Source organism: Arabidopsis thaliana, chromosome 5, assembly GCF_000001735.4.
Source record: "Arabidopsis thaliana chromosome 5, partial sequence".
NCBI lineage: Eukaryota > Viridiplantae > Streptophyta > Magnoliopsida > Brassicales > Brassicaceae > Arabidopsis > Arabidopsis thaliana.
Genome location: NC_003076.8, coordinates 19947685 through 19974637, shown reverse-complemented (window position 1 = coordinate 19974637; position 26953 = coordinate 19947685). Strand labels below are relative to the sequence as shown.

The window sequence follows — 26953 nt, the reverse complement described above, 5'->3', positions numbered from 1 at the left end:
TTTAATTTGCGTCCACGACTCTATTATTACATTCCCTACTTCATAATCGACCCACCAACGTGCGTGGCACGAGTTCTAAACTCAAAACCTCTCGACGTGCATCCTAGTATCATACAACGTTTTACCATAACCTCCTATGATTATAGACTCGCGTTACACTATTTGTTTCAAATAAACAAAACAAAAACCATTTGGGTTCTTTCTCCAAGTAAACTTAACTTTCTCTGGAGAAAGACACAATGGGCGTTCTCCTTCCGATATTCTTCGGAGTGTTACTCTTATTCACCGTTACTCCACCGTCTATGTCTCAGCTTCCTCCGACAATCATGGTTCCGGCACCGGCACCGGCCCCGATTTCTCCATCAGATCTTTGCAACGGAATATTTCTCTCTTATGATTTCATACTCGGTCGCAAGATCCCTCCGAACGACACAGCCGATCAGCCTTATCGGTTCGAGTCAGTTCTTACGGTTCTAAACAATGGCCGTGAAGAGTTAAAAGAATGGAGAGTGTTTGTTGGATTCCAACACAACGAAATCCTTATTTCCGCCACAGATGCGTTAATAGTCAACGGGACAGAGCTTCCTGCTTTGGTAGGAAATGGTACCATCTTCGGTGGCTATCCTGTCTCCGACCTCAAAACGGCTATTCAAACGGCCGGAGACTTGAAGCAAATGACGGCTGAGATTGAGCTTGTCGGGACTCAGTTCATGGTGGCTCCTCCGGCGGTTCCTTTGCCATCCAACATATCGCTTGTTAACGAGGGTTGGCTCTGTCCTGTGCCTACTCTTCAAAGTAATCATTCCAATCAATTTTTTACTTTTTTATTTTTATTTTTTAAAAACATTTTATATGGTAATTGCTAATGTTCAAAACTTGATTAGAGGTCAGACACTCTAATTGCTTTTATAGGTTTACGGATTTAACTGATTTAAAAACTCGTTTTTTTGAAGATCTTTACTAGTTAATCAAAAGTGTTAACTAGTGTAAACAAAAAGTGGACTTTCAAATAACAAAGTTTATAAATACTTTGTAGATATTTTTCCTAATTCTGATATTATATGAATACAATATTTTAGGAAACAAAATACACATACATGTAACTTTATTTTTTACGGAGATGCAGTAAAATTTGAAGTGAAAATATTAATGTTAGTCTTAACTAATTTTGTGTCCATTAGGCAAAAGAGAACTAACGACGTGCTGCATACGAGACGCGAGCATTATAGTCAACACAACAATCACCACCAAATTCCTCCCACGACAACCCGGAGACTTGACCATAATGTACGACGTGATCCGAGCCTACGACCAGAACTACCTAACTGAAGTAACCATGGAAAACCACAACCCGCTAGGCAGGCTTGACCATTGGGAGCTTAGTTTCGATTGGATGCGAGACGAGTTCATACAAAAAATGCAAGGCGCATATCCAACGGTCGTGGACGCCACAAAATGCATCTTTGGTCCTCAGTCCCTAATCTACACTGGTCTAGATTTCGCTGACGTTCTCACATGTGAAAGAAGACCAATCATCATAGACTTGCCTCCAACCAAAAAAGATGACTCTACTTTAGGAAATATTCCTTCTTGCTGCAGAAACGGTACCATCTTACCACGTATCATGGACCCTTCCAAATCAGTCTCCGTCTTCACGATGCAAGTTGCCAAAATGCCTCCTGATTTCAACCGATCCGCGCTTTTCCCACCGCAGAACTGGAGGATTAAAGGGACGCTAAACCCGGATTACTCGTGCGGGCCACCCGTTCGGGTAACCCCGACTTTTTATCCGGATCCGAGTGGTATGCCGACCAACAAATCATCTTTCGCCAGTTGGCAGATCGTATGCAACATCACGCAAGCCAAAACCGAGATACCAAAATGTTGTGTCTCCTTCTCTGCTTTCTTCAACGACTCTATCATCCCTTGTAACACTTGCGCTTGTGGTTGCGTTTCCGAAACGCGACGCACATGCAGTGCAGAAACTCCGTCTCTTCTCATCCCTCCAGACGCTCTTCTCTTACCTTTCGAAAACAGAACCGCTCTAACGCTTGCTTGGAACGCACTCAAACACAAAACCCTACCTAATCCAATGCCGTGTGGGGACAATTGCGGTGTATCGATTAACTGGCACATGGCGTCGGATTATAGAGGTGGTTGGACAGTGAGGATCACGATTTTCAACTGGGGAGAGATAGATTTTCCCAACTGGTTCCTTGCGGTTCAGATGAAGAAACCGGCGCTTCTAGGGTTCGAGAAAGCCTACTCGTTTAACGCGAGTCTCCTTAGCGTGGACGGAGGTGTAAACAACACCATCTTCATGGAAGGTCTTCCGGGTCTAGATTATCTTGTGGCGGAGGCTGATGAAAAAGATCCAAAGAAGAAGAATATTAGGATTCCTGGTAAACAACAATCCGTGATACAGTTCAGCAAGAAACTCACGCCGGGGATTAATGTGGCGGAACGTGACGGGTTTCCGGCGAAAGTGATATTTAACGGTGAGGAATGTTTGCTTCCTGATCTGCTTCCGATGGCTAGTGGTGGCAGACGAAATGGGGCTATCACGGTTTTGTCCTTTATAACGTTTTATGTTGCGGCGTTTATGGTTCTATTATAAGCTTTTTACTAGGGTTTTATTATACTCTGTTTTGTTGATTGATTAATTTGTTTTGTAAAATAAAATTGATCTTTACTCTGCAGTTGTTTGTAAAACCATGCAATATTCTAGATTTTTGTTTTGTCTTTTAATACCACAAAATTTTGAACACAAAAATGTAGAGAATAAACTTTCAAGTTTTTCTATGCACTTACTTGGCAGACGAAAAGCAGAAAACCATATGTTTGTGTGGCTTGAAAAGACTGATTTTATCAATTGGAGGCAACCGACGAAATATAAACAACGACAAGTGCATGAGGTGATACGTGATTTGATCTAATTCTCTTTATCAGAGGAAGATAATCAGCTCGCGCCATGCTCAATGCTGTGTAGCAAACCATGCCATGAACACTAGGGAACTCTCTAACAAAAAAAAAATCGTTACCATCGAGTCGAGTAAAACCGTATTACTGATTAATAGTTGTTACCGTTCGAATATTGCGTTTGTTATGCAATAATCCAAACCTTTTTTTTCAACTGGTAACGAGGTCGAAGCTTGCAGTCAAGAAGGACCTAATTAAGTATTAGAGCATTCATAGAAGCCAAACATTATCTCACGAGAAGTTCACAAATCCATGTAATTAACTTTTTCTAACAAGTTTAGATTCATGCTGTTATGATATGAGCATCAATGTAGTAACTTGGGGAGTTGATGCCACTTTGAACAACTGTCCTTATTCCCACTTATTGTATGATATCAATCTATTATTTACCAAGGTTATAGTGTTCTTCCAGTAATCTTCCCTCTTTTACTTTCCTTGCATCTATATAAAGCTCATTAATGATCTATTTCCTTAAAAGTACATATATAATCTAGGTCTAGCTATCATAATAAAGCTATAACAGTTTGAATCCTTCTAGTTTTGGATTTTCCTACACTGAGTTGCAGGTATTTTTTTCATAAACAGGAAATAATTTAAAATATAGTCAACACATTACTCATTTGGTCATTGGTAACGCGCGATCGTTTACTGGTAAAACATTTCTAATTTCTGTAGTAATTTAGGGACGATAGTGTTCTAGCTAGGTAAACAAGAGAATCTTGTATATACATACTATAAAAGCATTGGTAGCAACGTGTCGACTATATACAATTTTAAAATATTTATCTCTTGCTACCTTCTCTCAACTATATAGGGATTCAGATACTTATAACGGGATTAAGATAGAATTGGATCAAAAAGAAAAGAAAATTTTCCTTTTGACCGGGAATTTTTATATTTAAATTTTATCGTTAATAATTATCTTCGTTACATGTTTACTTTTTCTATACTTTATAGGGCTGGGCGGTTTTTCGGTTTGGTTTCGGTTCGGTTTTTTCGGTTTTACGGTTTTTCGGTTTTAAAAAAAGTAAAACCATATAAAAACCATATGAAATTCGGTTTGGTTACGGTTCGGTTTTAACGGTAATACCGTTTTTTGGTTTTAGAAAAATTAAAACCATTTAAAAGCCATATGTATTTTGGTTCGGATCGGTTCCGGTTTTGACCAAAACAATTAAAATCATTTAAAACCAATTTTTCATGTTTTTACCAAAACAATTATAACTTTGATGCATAAATAAAATTAAAATCTAGTTTGTAAACCCAAATTCTAAATGACAGCATGTGATTTATATAGAATTTTAGTTTAGGTTAGGGTTAGGGTTTTGTTTTTGATAGTTTAATAGATATGATATTATCAAATGAACATTATATTTATATATACACAATTAATTTTAATTTTAATCAAAAACCAAAAAAAACATTCGGTTTTGCGGTTTTTAACCAAACCAAACCTAAACCGAAACTTAAATAAGAATTACAACCAAATGGATTTTTATTCAAAACCATAACCAAATCAAACCATTTGTTTCGGTTTTTCGGTTTTCGTTTTTTTTGCCCACCCCTGAGTTTATTAACCTTTTTAGATTGTAGTACAATTATTAATATTTACTTATTCAATATTGTTTTTACGCAGTCAGATTTGTTAGCGTGATCTACAATATAAAGATTAAAAATCAAGAGAATAATCTTTAAAAATCTTCATTAATTTGAATTCTTCGAGCATATATATATATGTTCTTCTTTCATAGACCTATATATAAACCCTCAAGGCCTCAATAGTCTCTCCGATCTTTACACCTTTTTCACTTAGTTCCACCTCATTTTTATTTTCCTTTCTTTTTTATGAAAGATCATAGGTCGGACTAGAACTCATCTGCGGAATTTACAATCTCCATGTAAATTTCGCAATGAAAGAAAAGGATGCGTCCAATATAAATCGCTATGTGACGTTGATGATCGAACAAAATGATTATGATAATCAAACAATGAACTATCGTTAATTATTTAGCTTATATTGGCTTTTACACTAAGAAACGTTTATTGGGGTTTTTTAGTTCCAACTCTAAGAATGTTTTAAGGTGTTTTTTTTCTTTCTCAAGTTTGTTTAGTTCCTCCATTTTTTTAGATATTTCCTTTCTTATCTATGAATAGATGAGTTAAAGTTGGTTGGTCCAACTGGATCAAAGACAATCTAATAAAATGATCTATGGCGGGTCAGTCCCAACATGCAGGGCTCGTGGTTGACATGAAAAATTGTATTTGGTCTGCGAGTGTCCATCGTTTTGGGCCTTCCCATGGGATTTTTTAATATATATATAAATAACAATTTCAATGTCATTTTGTTTTTGTTTTTAACCTTTTTAGTTTCATTCATAAGAAATTCACACATACAAATTGTATTTTTATTTTTTTTAACTTGTGGATATACGAGGTCCTCTTTTTGATGGATTAAAATTTTATAATAACATCCGCCGTGTGGTGGTATTGATTAGGTTCTGCCCGGGGTGTTCCCATTTGAACACTTCTATCAACCGATTCACTTTTTTCAATCGAATTTAATAATTAGTTTTATGTGGGTTTTTTGTTGCGACGTCCAAATTAATCGCCGAGATGAGCAAGCATTCCGATAAGAAAATTCGACAATCTCATCTCGGATAAAGCAATGGACTGAAATTCAGTGTAATGACCGATTAGCTTACATGAAATATTTGATCGATATATTGAATCCGGAAACGTATTCTTTGTTTTGATTTAGTTTTAGATCACGTTTGACATTGCTCTTATAAGAGAAATGTGAATATTTTTGTATGGCATACTCCTTCTGTTGCATTATATTAGATGTTTTAGGAATTTTATTTTGTTTTATATTATAAGATTGTTTGATAGTTTAAATGCATTGACAACTTATGTCTATTTATATTCTGCAGACTATGTTGTGATTGGTTGATTTTTTCTTAAACTAAAAATAATGATGTTTTAAAAAGAAAAATAAATGATCTAAATATGTGGGTATTTACCTTTTTTTTTTTTTATTGTCAATGTGGGCATTTACCTTCAACCTCTTATTTGAAACTGAGGGAATACTAGTTTTGGTTTTACTTAACATTGCATGAAATAGATGATTGATTTATTCGAAGATTTATTTTATTACTAGCTGTAGTTTAATTAAGTACGGGACAAGACGTCTTTTCTGGTTTGGTTCTATTTTTAGTAAAAGTGTATCCGTTATTGATTGTTCACATTACTCCAAAGATCCTACCTGAAGAGTGAGGAAGTGCATCAGTCACAAAAATTTTGGTAGGTTGGATTTCTTTAGTCGTTTTGATCATGTCTTGGTTGTACAGTTTTTAAATATGTAAGTAAACAATTTTCATAAATATTATTTGACATTTTAATTTCTTAACCAATTTTTTTTTTTGAACGTTTGGTCAATAATCTCTTTAGATTCGAAACTAGTTTGGGTGGTTTCATCATATCATCAGTTTCCAAGCGTATTTGATTAAAACATAAATGTTTTGCATATTATTATCACTTTTTCATTATGGATGTTTTCTCTTCATATATTTTGTGCTAGTAATGGGCGTACAACTTAAACGTTATGGACAACGACGACCACATTATTTGCTGTTGGAGGAGGAAATACGGCTCATTTATTGAATAGTTGTAATCACTTGCAAAATATTCTATTTTTTTATATATATATATCCTATTAGTTGATCCGGTTAGTTTTGGTAGGAACGCACTGAAGTGTTACAGAGTGGATTTCTCCTGATTCAGATAGAATTGGGCCACCACACTGCCTGATCCAAGTTTAGAATGTCTTCCGACTAATGTCAGAATATAATCAATAATCAGGCCGCCTGCATTTCTAACTACCAGGTAAACCAATTAAAGCAAAACCCAACTGATATACTTCCCAAACAAATGTAAAAAACAACTTTTTCTATTTTTGCAAATTCTTACTTTAAATGAAGAAAGAAAACAAACAATGTATTGATTTGACTCGCAACAATGCAATGATAATTCGAGCATGTAGAAAAGAGAGAGAAGAGTACTTAGAATATGAATTAAACCCTAAACGCTAGATATTAATAAAATTAAAAAAAAAAAAAAATTGTAGTACGTACATCATCTTCCGTCTTCATGCTTGGCTCCGATCTTGACCCATCTTGATCCCTTCTTGCAAATCCCAATGTTGGATTCATCATTAGAAAAAACAGTATTGTAGCTAAGTCCTCCACTTTCTTGCTGAAGAAGCACACACACACAAAATACAAAGATATGAATAACACATAATGTTTATTCAAGAAACATAAGACTTGTAAGAAACATAAGCCTCATCACCTGATCAAGAAAGGAACTACGTTGGTACTTATTAGAGGAAAACGGCGAATGAAATATGGGCGATGGCACAACTTCATGCCCATTCTTCTTTTCAAAAGAAGCATCATCCGGCTCGCTCAAATAATATGTTGATGCCATCATTAAATCTTCCTCAGTAAAGTTGTTATCACCAAGATTCTCTTCTGGCGTGAAGTCCGAGGTCTGTTGGTGGTGAAAAAATTGTTGATTCATCTCTAGGTTTGTATCGGGAACCACAATAGAGCCTCGATGATCAAAATGATGTCCGAGAGATGGTATGAGCTGTGTGTTGAGATTGTTAGGGTTCAAGGTGTGTTGCGGCACATAAGAAGGTTGAGGAATATTGTTGACATGATGTGTTGGGAAATGATCATTTCTTCCTCTGTAGAAATTTGATGGATCTTCTCCAACATACATTCTTCCATTTTGTGGGGTTATTAAAGATTTGTTCATCTCCTCTTTCTTAATCTTTTCATCATTCTCCTTCTTCAGCATGAGCCGGAATTTCTACACACCCAATTCAGGACAAAAGAAAATTAGTACGATATATATATATATTAAAACATAACCAAATAAGGATTATCTTTTGACATTTTTAAATGTATTTTACTCTAAATTTGTGTCAACCATATTTAATTTGGTGTAGTTTAATTAGTTGAGCTTTCTGATAATATAACTAGTATATTAACATCCATATACTCTGATTTATGTATATGATGTCTTATTGTCTTACTTATTTATCCCCAACAGTTCAATAAGAACTAAATCATGTTAAAATTTTACCAAAAAAAGAAAGAAAGAGCTAAATCATGCTAATATTTTACCAACAAAAGAAAAGAAAGAACTACTTTATTTCTAAATAAGAAAATAGTTGAATGGAATCTACCCATGAATTAAAGTTCCCAAAAAAGAAAGACTAGAAAGCAAATACAAAATTTTAACTACTAAGTATGTCTTAGTATGGTCTGTATCATGATTTAAAACAATAAGTAAGAGGTCATGAACTATATATGAATATCAATTAAAAAAACGGAAAACCTCTGTGACTGTTATCAGAAGAAATCTGAAAATCACACTAATACACATAACTTTAAAATAAAATAACTAACAAAAGATGATCTATAAGCATTTTATTGGGTGAACACCTCTCTATTATTTCTCCTAACATCTCTATTAGTAGAGTGATCAAAAATATGGGTAATGATGACTAAGATATTCAGCTGATAAAAACATACTGGTAACACCATGGTCTAATCTGTTACATTTTTAATATCATCTAATTAAAAACATGCAAAATCGGTTGACCACAAAAAAAAAAAGGAAATTGTAAAGAGAAATTGTGAAAATATCATTTTTGGAAAAGGCAAGGAAGCGCAATGCACCATGAGAGGTCACGGTAAATCGAGAGATCATCCTCGAAGAGTTCGAAGGACGACGGATTAGTCACAGTCGAAGGATATAGTGACATTGACAAACGGATCAATGATATGAATCTCGCCGGAGCAAGCTTCATTACCCACAGTAACACGATACCAAGGATTCGGGAGACTATGGTGCGATAGTCAGGTGAGGGTGGCTTTAGAAACCAACTCGAATGAGGATCTCTCCGGTCAATAGCGGCAAAGACTATGAAGCATATGGTCTGGAAGATGGAGATGATAAAGAGGGTACAGTGTTTGAAGACGAAAAGTGAGCTGCTTAGTGGCAAATGAGCAACGAAAAAGAATAATCCAATACCACAAATGCCACAACAATAAGAACGATTCAAGGAACTTAGCACAACAATCTTCAATTCTTTATAAGGATACCATAAAGCCTTAAAGGTAGCTAAAACCAAGGTTCGCATAAGGTAAATGAAAACCCAAACCGTCAATGTTGATGTCTCTTTCACATGGAGTCCATGACCATAGAACAGAGGAGATCGACACAAAGAAAGTAATGGGCTAAGCATAAGAATAATGAGTTCAGACCTAAGATTAAAAGCCTTAGAATGATTAAACCAGCAGGTGGGCTTGGACCTTATTATAGGTAATGGGCCAACAGAAGAGTCTAGGTCCACTGGGGAAAACCCTAGGTTCACTTCAGGATGCCAAAATGGGGCAGACTCTGACCGTGGTTGTGTTGAGGTTCCAGGGGTTCGTAGCCTTTCCTACAAAGGGAAGCAGATCTGAAGGGAGTGTCCAAGGAGATGCAGGGAAAGAGTGGGAGAAGGGAAGAGCACAATGTCTCATCCTTCCTTCTTCGATTGGATCTGAAGAGCAACCTGAAACCGATGCAAGGTGAGGTAAAAAGTTTGGAAGGGTTCGTGGTGTGTTTTTTGTTTTTTAATCTATCCTTTTAGTTAAAAACTATTTTTTTTTTAGTTTTATAGAAAAAAATTTGTAACTCAATCCATTAAATTATAGTTTTTTTTTACTTTATACTCAAATAAAGTTATTTGCTACTATCTCATAGTTAAAACATATAAACAATAATGTTAATTATGTGGTTAACTAATATTTTAATATTAAAATGACATATATTACCTACTCCCTATGTATAACTTTAAGTGATGTTTAAGAAAATTTATTTTGTTTCATTTTAAGTGATGCTCTCATGTTTCTATGCAATAATTCAATATCTAAATGTTGTTTTTTTCGACCAATTATATTTTAGAGTATGTTTTCAAATTGGTTGAATTCATTTTATTTAGTTTTGTTTCTATGTAAAAGAGGTATATTAAATGAAAGATTTATGTTTTCATAATTTATGTGTAGAAACCTTAAACATCACTTATAATGATGAGGGATCAGAGTATAACATAACTAAGGTAAAATTACAAATATATGGGTTGAATTTGTAATTTTCATAAGTAAATTATAAAGGGTCATTCTGAAAATCAATAACTAAATAGATTTGAAATCTTACTCCATTTTGAAGTATAAAAAAAATGGAGATGCTATTCAAGAATAAAAGCAAAAATGTTGTTGAAAATGAACAATTATGTTGTATATAAGAAACGTTACCTGAAGATGACTGGCTACGTTTTCTCGACTGATGTAATCAACCTTCATAACATCTAATATTTTTTTGGGAACAGCTCCTGCATGAAAATATAATTATTCACACATTTATTATATAAATATAGAGAGGTATAGTATATATAATAAATTGGGAATGGTAATTATAAACAATAATATTAGTGTTTGTGACTCACTTTCGAGTCCAAGAAAATCCACGGCGTTGAGAAAGTTTTGGTGAAGCTCCTCGTCCCAAACGACTCGTCTTTTCTTGGCACTAGAAGCACAAGCACGATCATTATGATCATGACGATCCTCCTCGTTGACTTCTGCTTCAAGGCAACTACTTCTTTTACTCTTGTTAGGGTTTCTTATGGTGGAATCTCCGACAGAGGATGATTTCTCACCTGCTGCTTTCTCTGCCTCTCCGGTCACCACACTCCTCCTTTCTCTCATCTTCTTTACCAAATGTTTGAATACTATCCGTAGATCTTCGGGTCTTATCGGTTTTATAAGATAGTCGGCAGCACCGTTAATCATCCATTTCTTCACCGACTTCACTGAATCGTCTTCAGATATTACTGCGGTATAAAAAAAGGTGTGTTTTCTTGTTGCATATCGAATTTACACTTAGTTCAATGAAATGACATTTTTATTAAAATTATGATACGCTTATAAAATAGTAAGAGAGAGTAGAGAGAAAGACATCCTGCGTGATGATTGATGAGTAAAGAGGATTAGAGCTTTATGTGCTCTGTTCTTGGGTGATTAGATATCTTACTGATGATTGGAAGATCCATTTCCGATCCGATTTCCGAGAGAAACCGGAATATATCACCTTCTGCATTATTTACTTGTATCATAGCGAGGTCGAACCTATTCCTATGGTTGCGGAGTGTATGCATAGCTTTGTTCACTTCGTTGCATATAGTCACTGCAAAAATACACATCGCCATTAATATGGAGAGATCTAGTCCAAAGCATGTCATGGCCTCAAATATAGGTCAAAATTTGGGAGAAATGTTTTAGGTTTTTTTTTTGTCAACGACTATATGAAAAGGGGAACAAAACTTTTTCATACATTTGAAAATGTTAGACCAGCTTTGAATATAGACTTAAATAAACACTAGATCAACTTCGAAAATGGTTAAATAGCTACCTTGGTATTGAAACTTTTGGAGATGTCTCTCCAATATCAGAAGATACGATGGATCTTCATCGAAGACTAACACTCGCAAACCTTCAGGAAAGTTGCTTGAAAACATATCATAGAAGTTTGTTAGATTTCTAAATGGACCATCATCACCGTCGGTCAAGACTCCACGGTGATCCAATATCTCAGCCATATTTAATGGCTGCATATAAACACTCTGCGTGTTTTTGTGAAGGTGTCCGGCCTTTTAAACGAAGGAAATCTGAAGAAATCTGTTTTTTTTTTTTTTTTTTTTTTTTTTAAAGATTGTGATCAAATTTTGATATTATCTTATACAAATATTAATGTCATTTTTAAGAGTAAAATTAGGAGGTGGACCCCAAAATCATCATCTTGTTAACAGATTTAGAATTTTGAAAAATTAAAATCGTAACAATTAAAAACTATAATGTGTTAAAACAATTAAAATCCTCTCCTAAGATAACACGCCACCATCTATTCGTTTTAATAAAACCGTTATCACGATCTTCATCTCTTTTTGCAAAGCTTCTTCATGATCATAATTTGAGTTTTTCAAAATTAAAATGGATCCTCTAAGCTTTTATTTATTTATTTAATTTATATAGTTAGATCCAAAGCTAAACAAAGGTAAAAAAAAAAAAAGGAATAAGATTCTTACAATTTAGAAAAACTATAAACATTGTGAGGTAAAAACTCAACTAATTAATGTATGTCTAACTATCAAATATAACAAACTAAACATTTTGCTATAAAAACTCAACCAGTCAGTTTAAAACACTCATAAACATAAAATTGCTATATAGAGAAATGACTCTTGTGTCAAAATTAAATTACTATCCAAATTTTCCTTATTGATTTCAAAAATTCAAAATTTGTAATTTTGTTTCATGTATTTTCTTTTTTGAATTTTTATTTAAAATATTTTAGTGGATTTATCATAAGGAGTTTCGAAGTTAACATTAGTGATATGAAAATATATAAAGAGAAAAATCAAACAGAAACAAAAGTTTAAGAGATCGGATGAAACTAAATTGGTCGAAATGAATAGATATTTAATCAATAACAAAAGGAAATAGCTATTGAAAATTGTGAAAACAAATGACAGAAAAATGGTTTTGAGAAATATGTCAACAAAAAAAAAGAGTTGGAATTAAGCATCAAACTACTTCTATAAAATTTTAATAGAGATATTCTTCACTAATTACTCCAACAACCTTTAATTTTTATAACAAATTGCAGTTTTTAAAAAATCATAAGTAAATGAATGAACGATGAAGTATCACATTTATGTTAATTTCAGTTCGAATTATGAATAAAAAACCAAAATACTTGTTAAGAAAAAAAAACCAGTTTGTTTTTGTTCTTAACAAAAAAAAGGAAATTGGGGATCTTTTTGTGCGTGACCATAAGTATTTTTACTTTACAAAATTTGCATGCATAAATTTTAGTATTAAAATAATATATTTACTTTATAAAAACTCATATGATATTGGCTCTAAAAAAAATAACAAGACTAAATTAAAAGTGAAGTTAACCATGATAACTGTAAGAAACATTGTTAGGATTAAAATCTTATAAGGTAATATCATACTTTAATTTATGAAAAAAAGAAAGTCTTAGAGAGCCTTACTTATTAATTTTTTAAATAAAATTCTCTTGAACAATATCTTCCTTTTCAAATATTAATGTAAAACTTTTTTTTTTTTTAATACCAATATTAATGTAAAACTTATGTAAACCAAAACCTTCTACATCGTCGTTAGCAACCGGTTTAACAATTTTTATGAGTTGCTTTCTTTTTTTAATTATCACTTTAGGTGACTCTCCTTTTCAGTTGCTTTTAAACCTTGTACTGTTCTCCCACTTCTCCTTGCTTATATATTGATCAAAAGCTCTTGAAATGTAGGAAAAATACGGTTCATATAAAACTTCCTTAATCAATCTTAGAAGAAAAATCGGAAAACTTTTTTGATCAGAAGTTTCGTTCGATATATGTCTTGAGCTCTAGGGTATAGTTTCAAAGATTCTAACATGAGATATGGTCGAAGTCAAAGTCAAAAGACCTTGGGACTCAACACGTCAAATCACGAAGCTTATAATAGTATGTCCGATCAAGAAAAGATACAATGCTCGATCAATTGATTTTAATATTTTATATTGTAAAAAATTATATAAAAAAAACACATTCCTCTCCATAAAAATTTTGTAGTAGATTAACCATTATCAAAAATAATAGTAGCATAATTAAAAAGCTTAAATATTTCCCCAACATCAAGAAAACCAAGGTTGCTAATATATTTTTTTTGTCAGAATTTTTAAAAAAATAGTGGTTCATGTCAATGTCATTTGCTATCCACTTTTCTACTAAAACCAAAACTTGGATACAAAAAATTAGATGGAAAAAGGAAGGAAAAAACAAAAAGCACACGAGCCAGAAAAAGTCACACGTGTGAAAGTGAAACATAATGAACGCAGTACAAAACACAACTACCACTAGTTTCGGTTTGGTCAAGACTGTAAATACTCAAACAAACTCCGAACCAGTAGTAGTAGTTCTGGTCACAGCTCTTTGTTTCCACTCTCTCTCTCTCTACCTCTCACATCGTTCTACTTCTAGGGTTTGGCTAATTTAGATTCAACATCTCCTTTAAAATTCTCTGTTCTTTTGTATTCCTAATCTTTAACAATTTAAGAAGAAATGGATTCGAATTCATGGATCAATTGTCCCCCTGTGTTTTCATCATCGCCTTCTTCACGCCGTTACCAATCTCGATCAGGTTTGTTTAAAAAAATGCTTGAGGTAGATTGATTATGTAAAGTTTCATCCTTTGTTCTGAATTGATGGTGATTAACACTTTTTGACGCAGATTTGTATTTGGGAGATGTTGAAGGAGAAGACGATTTGAAAGCTGAGTTTATGTGTCCTTTTTGTGCAGATGAGTTTGATATTGTTGGTCTTTGTTGTCATATTGATGTGAATCATCCTGTTGAAGCTAAGAATGGGGTAATGTTCATTGAGTTTTTTTTATTTCAAGAGTTTCATGATGATTCTTAGGTTTTATATTTAGGTTTAAATTTCCAAATCTCTAAGCTTTCCTGAAATAGAAAAAGTTGCTTTTCAGTTTTAACCCATTGTTTAGCTTAATCAAGTGAGCATTGTAATTACCATTTGTAGAAGATTATATAATCAGTAATTTAGGGTCTCTTATGTGTCATCTTTGATATGAGAACAGAGTGCTTAAATGATCATCCGCATTTTACATTTACATGTTATTCTTAGATTGATTATGTTTATACTTAGGTTTGATTTCCAAATCGTGAAACTTGCTTGTAATGGAAAAGGTTGCTTTTTTACGCAGTGTTTAGCTTAGTCAAGTGAGCATTGTAATCTCGCAGTGCTTCTGGATTAGAAAGTTATTTAGGTTCTCTTATGTGCTATCTTTGATGTGAGAACAGTATGTTTTTGCTTTGTTACTAGGTTTGTCCTGTCTGCACAAAGAAGGTGGGATTGGACATTGTTGGCCATATAACAACGCAACACGGGAACGTATTTAAGATATCCTTTTGAAACTTTGATATTCTCTTTTAACGGTTTTAGTAGAGTTTGAAGAGTCATTTTGTGTATTCCTTGACGTGAGAGATTTTACGTGCAGCGAAGAAGAAGGTTGCGTAAAGGTGGATATAGCTCTACCTATCTTACTCTTAAAAAAGAGCTTCGAGAAGCTAACTTACAGTCTCTTGGAGGGTCTTCCACTTTCATTCCCTCTTCCAATATAGATTCTGATCCTCTACTCTCATCCTTTATGTTTAAACCCCCTTCGGCTATACCTATCACTGAAGGAGACTCGGTAGCACAAGTCTCACCTAAGGACACCTCTAAAAGGTATAATTCCATACTGTATTCTCAAAAAAATGTGTCGCTTCCGTTTGTTTTCTCACAGTGCCTGTTTTTATCATTCCTTTACAGCAAAATACAACAAGAATCATTCTCAAACGAAGATCAAGAGAAGGCAAAGAAGAGCAAGTTTGTGCGGGGCTTGCTTTGGTCAACCATGCTTGAAGACAAGTTCTAATTTATCTAGATATCTTATATTGTAATCAATGTATCAAGAAATCATACATTAGTCTCAATGTATGTAGCAGAGGCTTGTAGCAAGCATAATGGCATGCTGAGTATGTTGTAATCGGATGTTCGTGGGGTATCTTTTATGTGCATAATCAGAAGATATATAAGTACTATTTCACTCTACTCAGGACTCGTAAAATTAGCCAACGCTTAAAACTTTTCAGTATAAAACTTATAAGCCAACCCTGTGTTTCATCAGTTCAGCAATCAAATTGTATCACAAAAAGTGTTGCATCTCAACATTACAAAAACACTCCTCGCAAATTTCACTATATGGGCTCCTCAAATCCTTATTCAGGGAAAATCAAAAGACTAAGTTTCAGAAGAAGAAAGAGGAAGATTAGGCTACAATTCACAAAGCATCTTCTGGAAACGAAACAGCAGAGACTCTTAAATCGCCTGAAAAACACGCAAGAGTCTAACCACTATTTGGTGGTTCTTCAGTGTAAGAGAGACTTTATATGTGAAGTAAGAGCAGCAGATAATGGGTCTTTTGATCAGACCAGAGCCAAATCCATGGTCAAGAATGTATCTTTCATTTTCACCTCATTTGTGGACTGTTAGAGGTGAAGAATCTGTAGTCTGGATGATCAACTTGCAGACGCTTGAGCCATTTATCTGCAGCTTGTAGCAAAGAAGTCATCTTTTGGGACTCTTGAATTCTATTTTGGTTCCACACAGATACTTTCAGCTTATAAGATGCGAGTCCAAAAGTAGGCAACGGTAGCTTTGTGGATGGTTGTGAATCACTACAACCCATAGCACCTGCTCCAATACATACACAACACTGAGAAAGAGATCACAAGTACGAGGACATAAGAGGATATTGTGTTCCATTACGTCATCGGGTGCTTACTTTGAGGAGGTGCTGTTGAGAGAGAGTGAAAAGTTAGAAAGCAGGCATCAAGATTTTGTAGTGTTGGACCAACCGGTATTCTGTATATTGGATACCTACACACCAACAAATTCACAACTCAATATTTTCAAATCCATTTCCACATATATTCCAAAATGTAACGATCCCAAGAGTCAAGACTCAGGAAGGTTCACATGAAACATACCATGACACAGAGACCCAACTTGAAGGAAGAAGATCACAGCTCCGGTATGTCATTAGCTCAGGAACTCTTGACGCGAGATCCGAGATCTGGTGTGTATGAAAACTTTATTAGAAAATATTGAAAGTTAATAATGATCTAACTGTCTTTGCTTAAGAGGATATTTACTTTGTTAGCCAGAGGTTCCCTGCCAAATGGAGGTTCATACTCCAAGTACTCGAATAGTAATCGTCCCTGCGGATTGCTGATCTCAGCTTCTCCACTAGACAACGAGCCAGTAATAGATTGATCTTTCAGACTAATTCTATTCAGTTCACCGACACTCAAGTCCACCGGCAAAGTCCTACTGTTGCTGCTTCCTTCACTACTTCCTTCATTATCTCCAACTGGATTTCTATTCAACAAGACCATAATCAAAACCGTCAAATGTAAAAAATCCTGGAGTTCTTCCGCGCAATAAATCATATACATATCAAACAACTAACCTAGGCTTCTTCAACGGATCAACATACAACTGAATACCGGATAAGTAAGGCACATAATACTGCACAGTGGAGTCATTCCCATGCATTTCTAGAGGATGCATCTCTAAAGGAACACCAGCACCGTATGCACTCCATTCAGCAAATGACTCCCAAAGATCCTCCAAAACAAAATACGTATGGCAATCCGATTCACGGGTTTTAAGTTCCCACCTGCTCCTCTACACAAAACAAATTGCAGCAAAAAGCAATGCTCATAAGCCATAATACAAAATCAACTGAGTTCTACACTAAATCACATGACAAAACTCAAAGTCTTCTCCAATTCAACTCTATAATATCAAACAGAGATTACAAACACAACGAACACTATAGTATCAAGTTCAAGTAGCCACAACAGACACAGAATAAGTATCAAGACCCAATAGATTTGAAAACAGTGCTTACCATGGGAAATAAACGAGCAGGAACAACAGGAGTAGTATGCTCCAAGAACCGATCCAAGTTAGACCCATCACTAAGAACCCGACCCGACCCGGAAGAAGAATCAGAAGAACCGGCACATACTTCCGAACCCGAAACAACAACCCGACTCTTACTCTCCGACACACCAAGACCTTTCCTAGTAGTCCTCGGAGCAACAGTAGCAGCCTTTCTCCTTTCCTTATCCATCAAAACCTCATCTTCATCATCACGACGTTGCTTCTCCCTAATCTGTTGCTGCAATTGGGCCTCTTGCTGCATCCTACGCATCGGAGGTGGATTATAAAACCGATTCTCACCACGGATCGCTGTACGTGCGATTGAAACTCCTCCAGAACCCGACATTGTTTGCTAATTTCTCAAAATCGATCGCAAAAATCCAAAACCCAGATGAAGCAGAAATCGGATAAAAAAAAGTGAAATTTCTTTCTCCCCAGAAAAAATAAAGAAGAGAAGAGACTAAAGATTGCTTCTTTTAGGGTTTCGCTTGATGATACGAAGTACAGAGTTGGAGAAACTGAGGAAGTGAGTTTCTAGGGTTTTAGAGAGATTGGGGAAGATGAAGGAAATGGGTGAATTTTTGATTATATTATTATCTAATCAGGAAGGTGATGAAAAATATTTTATATAAAAATAATTCTAGTGGCATACACTAAATTAGTTAATTTAATAATAATAAGTTGAACATAGTGAGAAAAAGTAAATATTTACGGGTGTGGCGAAAAGAAGAAGATGGTTGGAAAATGAAGAGATGTGTCTCTGTGTGGTTTGGTAAGCGAATGGTTTCGTGACGTCTCTTTTTACGAAGCAGCTCTTTGTTATTGGGCTGGGCTTTTTAACGAGGCCCAAATATTTAAAAAAATTAATATCTGGTTACTGGGCTAATACAAAATTTCTTTGGTTACACATGAATGAAGAAATGAACCTGTACAAGATATATTAATCTCACAAGCTGCAAATAACAGGGACAACAACACCAACAAGGAACAGGTAATAATTCTACACACTGTGGTTTATTTTTGGGGAAAAGAAAAGAATCAGAACCATTTGCTCTCTCTTAAACAAATATGAATCATCATTCCTAATGAAGTTTGGTTTCATAAGGCCTCAGCTCTACCATAGTAACTATCAAAACTCTTCAGCTCAAGGCACGGTTCAGGGACTACGAATTCCGAAGACCCGTCAACATATGAGCATTGCCAAGAATCAGCAGGGGAAGCCGAGTTTTTAATCGACAGAGAGATATTCGATAACAAAATCGAAGTGAAAGGAGACTCTTTCGTTCCAAAGAAATATCCAGCAGTGCTTATGTTTTCTCCAACAATGTCATGTAACCTGATGTGACTCACAAGCGGGTAAGCATTTTCATCGAAACCAGAATCCGGATGAGTACCGAAGCTACCGTTGGCTAGAAATGCAGTACCAACATTAACCATATGGATGTTGGAAATATCAATCTCCTTAATATAACCACCTCTTCCATTTGTTGTTCTAAAGGCAATCCCGGATAACGAGTTGTGTATGTGAGCATCACTGACCTCAACATCAGATATACCACCAGACATTTCACTACCAAAGGAAATGGAGGAACCAGAAGCTGCTCTAAGGTAAACATTTCTTATCTGGACATTAGCAGTAGGTCTTGCATACGATAAACCGTATTCATCACAACCACTTTTAAGAGAAATGGCATCATACCCCATGTTGATACTAGATTCTTGGATACACACATTTTCAGAAGAATCTGAAAAAAATAACAGTTTGAGATTTTAGTGCTGCAACAAATTGTTTCAAATTACACATATATCTGGATAATAACAACTAACCTGGGACAATACCGATGGTATAAGGAGATTCTGGACAAGTATTAGCCGTTACTCTATGAATGTATAAATTGCTGCAAAACGAGTCAAGAGGTTACCAAATGATTTCAAAACCAAAGGAGGTATAATAATAAGAGGGAATTTTCAAACTATTTTTACCGACAATAAACTGAATGGATAGTATAAGCCGGAGCGTTCAAGAATGTAAGATTTGATACAATGACATTTTCGGCAGAGACAAACTCGACAAGGTGAGGGCGACTGTACTCTAAAGAATGAGAATTAAACCGATCCCACCAAACAAGGCCTTGCCCATCTATGGTACCGTTATCACCTAAGCCAATGAATATGGTATACAACAGTGAGTTTTTATTTAGCATTAGCAAACAAAATGAAATGAATGGAACAAAATATGTATATAACCTGTTACTACTACATCATGTAGCATGTCACCGTTTATCAAACTCATGTATCTCTTCCCTGGTAGATCAATACCCCGCCCATATGACGGTAAGGCATCCGTGACTTGCCAATGCGATGGATCCTTCACACGGTTGAGGTAAGAACAACAAATAAAAGACAAAATGAGAAACAAATACACAAATGTTCTGACTGATAACAATGCAGAACCATGGAACATTGGTAGATATATATATTGATTTAACTGAAAACCAGCGCAATGAGATATATCCTTTTATAATCCCCAATCTTGCTAGCAATTGGAGCCAGAGGTCATCCTAAGCCACAATGCCTAACTACTGAACCAAATTTGGGTTTCTACACATCAATTCAAAAACAGGATTCTCTGAAGCTAATCAGAAGTCTATGAAACAGTTAAGCTGCAAACTCTGATCTTTACTCTTTAGAATGATCAAGACTTTAGACAAAGAGAGAGAGAGAGAGACACACACACAGACCTGTGAGGCAAGTATGACGGCGTCTTTCTCGAGAAAGAGAGTGAGATGACTGGTGAGGTTGAAACTTCCGGTGAGCCACCGTCCCGGAGGAACATAAAGCTGAGCACCACCTTTATCAGCGAAAGACTTTAGATAAAAGACAGCATTTTGAAACGCAAGTGTGTTCAACGTTTTCCCATCTCCCACAGCACCAAAATCAGTGATTTTGACACTGTGTGGTCTCTCGCTCGGTCTCCGACCACGATCGCATATGTTTCCGACGCCGTAACTTCTCCCATTAATCAGAATCACACTGCTCAATGTCAACAGCAAAACTAGTGCCACCTGAATAAAAACATACTAAGAGCTTCAAATTCAGATCGGGAATCAATAGATAACAAAAAGGAATCATTTTTCTAACGGATCCAGTGAAATGACGAAGACCCAGAAACCATTAACGAACTGGGTTTGTTTTTCAAGCTTCGTCAAAATCGAGAATCAAGCAATTTCGGACAAGAGAGTAAAAGAAAGACAAGAGACTTCAGAACTAAACTTATAAAAAGACACTTACACTTACTGGCATCTTTATTTGTAACCAAACAAAAAAAAAAACTGTCAGAGAACAAAAAAAAGCTGGAAAAAGTGAAGAACTTTTCGCGCCAAATGGAACCCGACAGTGAGAAGAAGAGCGAAGAAGAAGAAGAAGTGAAAAGAAAGAAGAATGACCACAGAGAACAACACAGAGAAGCCTTTTTTTCTATTGATTGAGAAAACAGTCTACAAATGAAATGATAGGAAAAAACGAATTATGTTTTTTTAACATATAGTATAAAATAATTCCATTAAAAAGGAAATAAAATTAACGCCAAATGACAGCCTTTTTTATATTCGTATTAACAATTTAAGAATTTATAATTAATTTTTCTTTCTTTTCACTTGTAAAGGTAAATGAAAGCATAACGTTATTAATATTTATCATTAATTTCCACTAATTAGCAATTAATAGCATTTTGGCTACAAACTTGTTTGAAGAACGAGCGTAACGTATATTATCGCCGACAGGACTACCGGAGAGAAAGAGAAAACGACGTTTTTTTTCTCTCTTCTTCATGAAGAAAAAAGTTGTGGAAAGGAAAATTGGTTGTCTGAAATCGATCTTTTTGTCTTTTACTTGAGAGTGCATGTGTTTGGTTTTAGTTTTTGTAAATTTATTTTGATAAGAACATTATTTTAGTGTTTGATTTTTTCTAATGTTTTGTTTTTATTATGTCTTTTTCATTGTTTTGTCGCCGTCAGTGTGATGTGACGGTGTTATGGTTGAATTGTATTCAGAAAAAGTTGGACATGTTGATTTGCTTTCATGTATACTTTGTTTGATAATTTCTGTATAAAACTTTAGATTAATCTACCGGCCAAATTAATTCTCGATTTTATATTGACGTGACATAGTCAGTTAAAAGATTGGATATAATTCTGTCAAATTAACATAAAAATAAAAAATTAATTTAGTTGAAAAATAAGTTAGATACTGATAACCACAATTATATACCCGATTTAAAATCTATAAAGACGGTTGTCTACATTTAGCTAAACAAAAAAAACACAACCAACACCAATACCATATTAACCTAATGAAAATTACATTCTAAAACCAGATTGTTGTTGTCTTTACTTGAGATTCTTGTGGAGTGGAACCTCTTTGCTTTGCAGAAAACTTTTCAATAGTTTGCTTCCAGACAGATTTCAAGTTCTCTCTTGCAGCCGTGACATGACGCAGTTTCTGTTTCAACTGGCTCACGATCATAGGTAAAACTCTTTGATGATCTTCTGTCACTATTTCAAACATATCTCCACCATATAACATTTCTACACATTTGTAGAACTTCTCTCCAAGATCTTTTGGTTTCATCTCTCCCTTAATAACTTCTTATGCACTCTCCACTACACTTGTTAGAGCTCCCATCAATATATCTACCTCGAACATCTGATCTTCGCATTTGTACATATCTTCCTCGATATCGGTTAGATTTTTATGTCCCTAGATATCATAACTCTACACAACACAAGTGTTGTTTAGTACTTTTGATGAGACCGGCCTTTGTTTTTTCTTATGGATTAGCTTATAGCAAATTTTCTCCTTTTCTTGAGAGGTCTCTCAGGTTGGTCCAGCAACATTCCTCTCTTCCTTTTTCCCTCCAAATTGATCTTATCCGACTCTGTTTTTTGCGGGCTATCATCTACTTTAACCCTAGTTACAGCCTCATCTTTTCTATCACCGTAGACAATTTTTACGAACCGTTGATAAAGATTCTTGTACTTGTCGATCAAACATTGAAGAGACTTACTAAGCCCATTACTCGAATTAACTATTGGGCCTCTAGAAATTTACAAATTCGGTTCCTATAGAAAACTACAATATTGTCCCTCATGGCATTGTATAAATTTACAAAACATGTCACGCTGATAGGCCTACTAAGCCCATTACTCGATTAACTATTGGGCCTAGGTTCATTATATTCGAAACCAATGAGGAAGATGATTTACCAAAAAACAATCTTCTACTGATAACAATCAACAAGAGAAAACTTCTTATTAATGATGATATTACGACACCAGAACCACAACAAACAAGAGATTGGTCACAAGACCACAATTCTCATTATGTGCTTGATGCAAAAAGGCTAAAACAGCCTTCGCTTTCTTCTCTAAGAAAAAAAAAAGACTTGTCTTCAACAAAAGGACTAAAGTGATTGTTTCTTAAACAAAGATTCAGAGGAGAAGCTTTGGTTTAGAGAACAACGTTGTCAACCAAGGCTTCTGTAATCTTCCTCTCCAGTTCTTTTTGCTCGATCCATAGTGAACTCTGTTCACGCAGTAGCTTCTCTCTCTCTTTGATCTTCTCTTCCCTCTTTTGGCCCATCATCTTCCACATCTCTAGCTTTTCTGCTCTTTCTTTTATCTACAGTTTATTAAACACATAAACCAGTCAGTGAATCAAGCTTGAATCAGTTTTACAACTTTAAGAAGAAAAGCACTATGACCATTACTGCTCTGAGGCTGTGACCAAGAAACATGAGGAACTCAAACTAGAAATAGAAACCTAGGAGTGGTACTACTCTTCTGAATTAATTTGCAGACATAAGTACGTGAAATCAATTAATGAATCAGTGAATACTGCTTTGGTCAGTGTGTGTGTGTGCGATGTCTCATCTACCTACAGCCCGAACAAAGGAAGCTTCTAACTAACAAGTTTCACTGCCCTCAAAAGAATTCCCATTAAAAGCATCAAGATCCAGCATCAAAATCCATCTTATTTTTGATTGTTAGGTACGATGCTAAAGCTGTAACCAGAACAACAACAGCTAATGTAAGGAGACAATGATAACTACAGGATTCATCAAAACCTCCACTTGATGCTAAGCAACGTTTATCAAAGCTCTTAGTCATACATCTCCATCAGCTCTAATCTAAAGTTCTCTTCCAATCACAAACATAATACTATACCTTGAAGTTCTCTTCTATATAATACTACTACACCCTGATGCATAACTAGGAAAAGGTTCCAAATTTTCAAGAGGAAAACAACAATTTGATTCTCCACATGCTAGATGAACCTTATCCAGACAAACCCATTCTCCTATTTACTCAAGAATCATCTCACACTAATCCAACTACTTGATCAAACATCCACCATGGTTTCTATACAATAAACAAAGAACGGAGAAGAGAGAAAGTGAACTCACCAGAGTTTGCCTGAACTCTTCGTCAGCAATCTTACGTTCCTCAGCTCTAACCTTAGCAGCCTCAGCCTTCAAGAGTCGCCTCTCTTCATTAGCAGCTCGTTCAGCCAACAATCTAGCCTCATCCTTACGCTGTTTCTCAACACGAAGCATCTCAATCTCATGAATGTACTCTTTACGATACACTCGAACTTTCTTAGCATAATCTCTCCTAAGCTGAGCAAGCTTTCTCTCTGCATCTTTCGGATCACTCGGAGCTTCCCAGCTACCAATATAGTATTCTGGCTCAAGAAAATTGTGAGTCTCCTGGTGGAATCTATGGTGAGTGGCATCAGCAGAGAAAGACCTGAGAGAGCCAATCATGGAAGCATTCTCACTCTGCCTCCTCACGAAACGGCTTAGCTTATTGCAAAAAGCCATTTCACTAAATCTTCTGATTCTACACAAGGAGACAAAACGTTAAACTCAAATACAGATTCAGATTCAAAAACAATTAGATCCCTAGAAGTTTCTGGCTAAATCCTGATTAATGGGAACAGCTAGGGTCTGTGAATCGGAGAAAAATGCGAAAGTAAAATTGGTCGAAGAAGCTTACCTGGGAGGAACGAATGAGTCGTCGGAGATTTGTTTGTTTGAGAGAGAACCCAGGTAGAAGAAGAAGAAGAAGCACAACGGCGGTGAAACAAACCGGCGTGAAGCTTTTTTAGGGCTGAGAGAGAAATGAAGGAATTTTTTTTGTTGTTGTTCGAACAGTGAATATTTTATTCTACTCGAACCAAACCAATAAAACTAAACATTCTAAATCAAATATGTAAACCGAATATAACCGAATAAATTGGCTTTAATCAGAATCATAAAATTGTTAGTTATTCAGTCGATTAATTACTACATTGGCTTTAATCAGAATATTTCCTTGTTCTTGATCCATTTTTGTTGAATGAGTTAGTATTTCACTGTCTCAAGGTTTAAAAGAAGTTAGTCAATGGATTAATTACTACTTTGGCCTTCAATACTAAAAGGTTTACATCATTGTTAACATATGATATTGACTCTAGGGTGGTCTTGGCTAACAGTAATTAGACAAGTTGCGATGGACTCATCCTGATTTAGCTCTAATTAGTAATTAGTATACAGAATAAAGACCTCTTTTTTTCTACTAGTACAGAGATTTTAGGGTATAATTAATGACCTAACCTAATGATAGAATTGAACATTAATTGGACCCACGAATGATGGGCCTAAAGTTAAGCCCAATAGAAATTATTATAGCGTAACCGCCACGCTCATCTATATATACACCATTCCTCTGCAGCCCCAGATCATTCTACTCTTTACATGTTCTTTACTCCGTCTCAAAATTTCCTTTTTTTGTTGGCTCTCTCCGAACGAGTTGGAGAAATCGTTAACCCTAATCGAAGATCTAGATTCCTCTACATACGTTTGATCTCTCTCTCAGTATGGATTACAAAGCGCCAAGGAGATACTACTCACACGGAGTTGTTGCGAGACAGCAAGATTTCGCAACAGATATAGTTACGAGAAGAAGACCTTATGTCCCTTACGACCGTCCAAATAAGTTTTCAAGGAGTCTGGTTTGGACGTCAAAAGAGTACAAATCACCCGAGGGCAATAATATGCCAAGGACCAATGATGTGTCACCGAAACCACCAGTTTTAGGTTTGGCGAGGAAGAATGCTGCTTGTGGGCCAATGAGATCTTCTAGTCTCAGAAAATGGGTATGTAAGTATTGGAAAGATGGAAAGTGCAAGAGGGGTGAGCAGTGCCAGTTCTTACACTCTTGGTCTTGTTTCCCTGGATTGGCCATGGTAGCTTCTCTTGAAGGGCACAATAAGGAACTAAAGGGGATCGCTCTCCCTGAGGGTTCAGATAAACTCTTTTCAGTCAGTATTGATGGTACATTGCGAGTTTGGGACTGCAATTCTGGTCAGTGTGTACATTCCATCAACCTTGACGCAGAAGCAGGGTCTCTAATCAGTGAAGGCCCTTGGGTTTTCCTTGGCTTGCCAAACGCTATAAAGGCTTTTAACGTTCAAACCAGTCAAGATTTGCATCTTCAAGCAGCAGGGGTGGTTGGTCAGGTGAATGCAATGACTATTGCAAACGGAATGCTTTTTGCTGGAACAAGTTCTGGTAGTATCTTAGTCTGGAAAGCTACTACAGACTCTGAGTCTGATCCATTCAAATACTTGACATCTCTTGAGGGACATAGTGGTGAAGTCACTTGTTTTGCTGTTGGAGGTCAAATGCTATACTCTGGTTCTGTCGATAAAACAATCAAGATGTGGGATCTCAACACCCTGCAATGTATAATGACCCTGAAGCAACATACCGGCACTGTCACTTCACTCTTATGTTGGGATAAATGTTTGATATCGTCTTCCTTGGATGGGACCATAAAAGTTTGGGCTTATTCTGAAAACGGAATCTTGAAAGTTGTTCAAACTCGCAGACAAGAACAGAGTAGTGTTCATGCTCTTTCTGGTATGCATGATGCAGAAGCCAAACCGATAATATTCTGCTCTTACCAAAACGGAACCGTTGGCATTTTCGACCTACCATCTTTTCAAGAAAGAGGAAGGATGTTCTCTACGCACACGATCGCCACACTCACAATTGGTCCTCAAGGATTGTTATTCAGTGGAGACGAGAGTGGTAACTTGCGTGTATGGACCTTAGCTGCTGGCAACAAAGTTTAGTCTTTTCGACTAAAGAATTCTGATTTAATTTTGTGGTTTATATGTTGAGTTAACTGTTAAGAGAGTTTTATTTTGTAATAGGTGTATCAGTCAATAAACAATCTTTGTATC

The 26953-nt window shown here is 35.6% G+C and overlaps 9 protein-coding genes across 13 annotated transcripts; 3 read left to right on the top strand and 6 right to left on the bottom strand.

The window, feature by feature from the left end:
- Window positions 1-107: 107 nt before the first annotated feature.
- Window positions 108-2754, top strand: SHV2 (COBRA-like extracellular glycosyl-phosphatidyl inositol-anchored protein family). The gene is made up of 2 exons (NM_124304.4): window positions 108-795; window positions 1182-2754. The coding sequence occupies exons 1-2, from the start codon at window positions 240-242 to the stop codon at window positions 2615-2617; spliced, it is 1992 nt and encodes a 663-aa protein (NP_199738.1). The 5' UTR covers window positions 108-239; the 3' UTR covers window positions 2618-2754.
- A 4356-nt stretch (window positions 2755-7110) lies between these two features.
- On the bottom strand, window positions 7111-7839 carry AT5G49260 (uncharacterized protein; the record flags this gene model as incomplete). The annotated part of the gene is made up of 2 exons (NM_124303.1): window positions 7111-7230; window positions 7327-7839. 2 exons carry the CDS (start codon window positions 7837-7839, stop codon window positions 7111-7113), a joined length of 633 nt encoding a protein of 210 aa, NP_199737.1.
- An 853-nt stretch (window positions 7840-8692) lies between these two features.
- On the bottom strand, window positions 8693-9295 carry AT5G49250 (Beta-galactosidase related protein; the record flags this gene model as incomplete). The annotated part of the gene is made up of 1 exon (NM_124302.1): window positions 8693-9295. The coding sequence occupies one exon, from the start codon at window positions 9293-9295 to the stop codon at window positions 8693-8695; it is 603 nt and encodes a 200-aa protein (NP_199736.1).
- A 991-nt stretch (window positions 9296-10286) lies between these two features.
- APRR4 (pseudo-response regulator 4) lies at window positions 10287-11704 on the bottom strand (the record flags this gene model as incomplete). Its single annotated transcript, NM_124301.1, has 4 exons — window positions 10287-10426; window positions 10541-10924; window positions 11125-11277; window positions 11503-11704. The coding sequence occupies 4 exons, from the start codon at window positions 11702-11704 to the stop codon at window positions 10287-10289; spliced, it is 879 nt and encodes a 292-aa protein (NP_199735.1).
- Window positions 11705-13956: 2252 nt separating this feature from the next.
- Window positions 13957-15766, top strand: HRB1 (Drought-responsive family protein). 2 transcript variants are annotated; one of them, NM_124300.4, is made up of 5 exons: window positions 13957-14294; window positions 14385-14521; window positions 14996-15073; window positions 15165-15400; window positions 15485-15766. In NM_124300.4, the coding sequence occupies exons 1-5, from the start codon at window positions 14216-14218 to the stop codon at window positions 15588-15590; spliced, it is 636 nt and encodes a 211-aa protein (NP_199734.2). In that variant the 5' UTR covers window positions 13957-14215; the 3' UTR covers window positions 15591-15766. The 2 variants fall into 2 exon arrangements, with proteins under 2 accessions (NP_199734.2, NP_001332206.1); NM_001344827.1 differs by having other exon boundaries at window positions 14007-14294; window positions 14996-15064; window positions 15171-15400.
- Window positions 15767-15776: 10 nt separating this feature from the next.
- On the bottom strand, window positions 15777-18420 carry AT5G49220 (hypothetical protein (DUF789)). The gene is made up of 6 exons (NM_124299.5): window positions 17631-18420; window positions 17187-17404; window positions 16870-17095; window positions 16705-16790; window positions 16500-16594; window positions 15777-16408 (listed from the first exon to the last, which is right to left on the bottom strand). Exons 1-6 carry the CDS (start codon window positions 18009-18011, stop codon window positions 16185-16187), a joined length of 1230 nt encoding a protein of 409 aa, NP_199733.2. The 5' UTR covers window positions 18012-18420; the 3' UTR covers window positions 15777-16184.
- A 72-nt stretch (window positions 18421-18492) lies between these two features.
- On the bottom strand, window positions 18493-21179 carry AT5G49215 (Pectin lyase-like superfamily protein). 2 transcript variants are annotated; one of them, NM_148104.4, is made up of 6 exons: window positions 20957-21179; window positions 20407-20730; window positions 19913-20033; window positions 19649-19823; window positions 19493-19563; window positions 18493-19410 (listed from the first exon to the last, which is right to left on the bottom strand). In NM_148104.4, exons 1-6 carry the CDS (start codon window positions 20966-20968, stop codon window positions 18764-18766), a joined length of 1350 nt encoding a protein of 449 aa, NP_680409.1. In that variant the 5' UTR covers window positions 20969-21179; the 3' UTR covers window positions 18493-18763. The 2 variants fall into 2 exon arrangements, with proteins under 2 accessions (NP_680409.1, NP_001032043.1); NM_001036966.1 differs by having other exon boundaries at window positions 18522-19410; window positions 20963-21151.
- A 1745-nt stretch (window positions 21180-22924) lies between these two features.
- AT5G49210 (stress response NST1-like protein) lies at window positions 22925-24947 on the bottom strand. Of its 3 annotated transcripts, none has more exons than NM_001344826.1 (3): window positions 24721-24947; window positions 24129-24564; window positions 22925-23726 (listed from the first exon to the last, which is right to left on the bottom strand). In NM_001344826.1, exons 2-3 carry the CDS (start codon window positions 24543-24545, stop codon window positions 23721-23723), a joined length of 423 nt encoding a protein of 140 aa, NP_001331536.1. In that variant the 5' UTR covers window positions 24546-24564; window positions 24721-24947; the 3' UTR covers window positions 22925-23720. The 3 variants fall into 3 exon arrangements, with proteins under 3 accessions (NP_001331536.1, NP_851158.1, NP_568707.1); NM_180827.3 differs by having other exon boundaries at window positions 22925-23344; NM_124298.3 differs by having other exon boundaries at window positions 22951-23344; window positions 24129-24558; window positions 24721-24795.
- A 515-nt stretch (window positions 24948-25462) lies between these two features.
- AT5G49200 (WD-40 repeat family protein / zfwd4 protein (ZFWD4)) lies at window positions 25463-26949 on the top strand. Its single transcript, NM_124297.2, has one exon. It carries the CDS (start codon window positions 25583-25585, stop codon window positions 26840-26842), a length of 1260 nt encoding a protein of 419 aa, NP_199731.1. The 5' UTR covers window positions 25463-25582; the 3' UTR covers window positions 26843-26949.
- Window positions 26950-26953: the final 4 nt, after the last annotated feature.

Bases quoted from the DNA above. Each gene is read 5' to 3' on its own strand.
- SHV2 (NM_124304.4), top strand. From the start codon at position 240: ATGGGCGTTCTCCTTCCGATATTCTTCGGAGTGTTACTCTTATTCACC. The intron at 796-1,181 runs GTAATCATTCCA...TGTGTCCATTAG, and splicing joins TCCTGTGCCTACTCTTCAAA to GCAAAAGAGAACTAACGACG.
- HRB1 (NM_124300.4), top strand. From the start codon at position 14,216: ATGGATTCGAATTCATGGATCAATTGTCCCCCTGTGTTTTCATCATCG. The intron at 14,295-14,384 runs GTTTGTTTAAAA...TTTTTGACGCAG, and splicing joins CCGTTACCAATCTCGATCAG to ATTTGTATTTGGGAGATGTT. The intron at 14,522-14,995 runs GTAATGTTCATT...CTTTGTTACTAG, and splicing joins CTGTTGAAGCTAAGAATGGG to GTTTGTCCTGTCTGCACAAA.
- AT5G49220 (NM_124299.5), bottom strand. From the start codon at position 18,011: ATGTCGGGTTCTGGAGGAGTTTCAATCGCACGTACAGCGATCCGTGGT. The intron at 17,096-17,186 runs GTTAGTTGTTTG...CTTGTTGAATAG, and splicing joins GATCCGTTGAAGAAGCCTAG to AAATCCAGTTGGAGATAATG. The intron at 16,595-16,704 runs GTATGTTTCATG...GTTGGTGTGTAG, and splicing joins AGTTGGGTCTCTGTGTCATG to GTATCCAATATACAGAATAC.
- AT5G49215 (NM_148104.4), bottom strand. The intron at 20,034-20,406 runs GTCTGTGTGTGT...AACCGTGTGAAG, and splicing joins CCGTCATACTTGCCTCACAG to GATCCATCGCATTGGCAAGT. The intron at 19,411-19,492 runs GTTAGTTGTTAT...TATTTTTTTCAG, and splicing joins TACCATCGGTATTGTCCCAG to ATTCTTCTGAAAATGTGTGT.
- AT5G49210 (NM_180827.3), bottom strand. From the start codon at position 24,545: ATGGCTTTTTGCAATAAGCTAAGCCGTTTCGTGAGGAGGCAGAGTGAG. The intron at 23,345-24,128 runs GTGAGTTCACTT...AATAAACTGTAG, and splicing joins AAGAGTTCAGGCAAACTCTG to ATAAAAGAAAGAGCAGAAAA.
- AT5G49200 (NM_124297.2), top strand. From the start codon at position 25,583: ATGGATTACAAAGCGCCAAGGAGATACTACTCACACGGAGTTGTTGCG.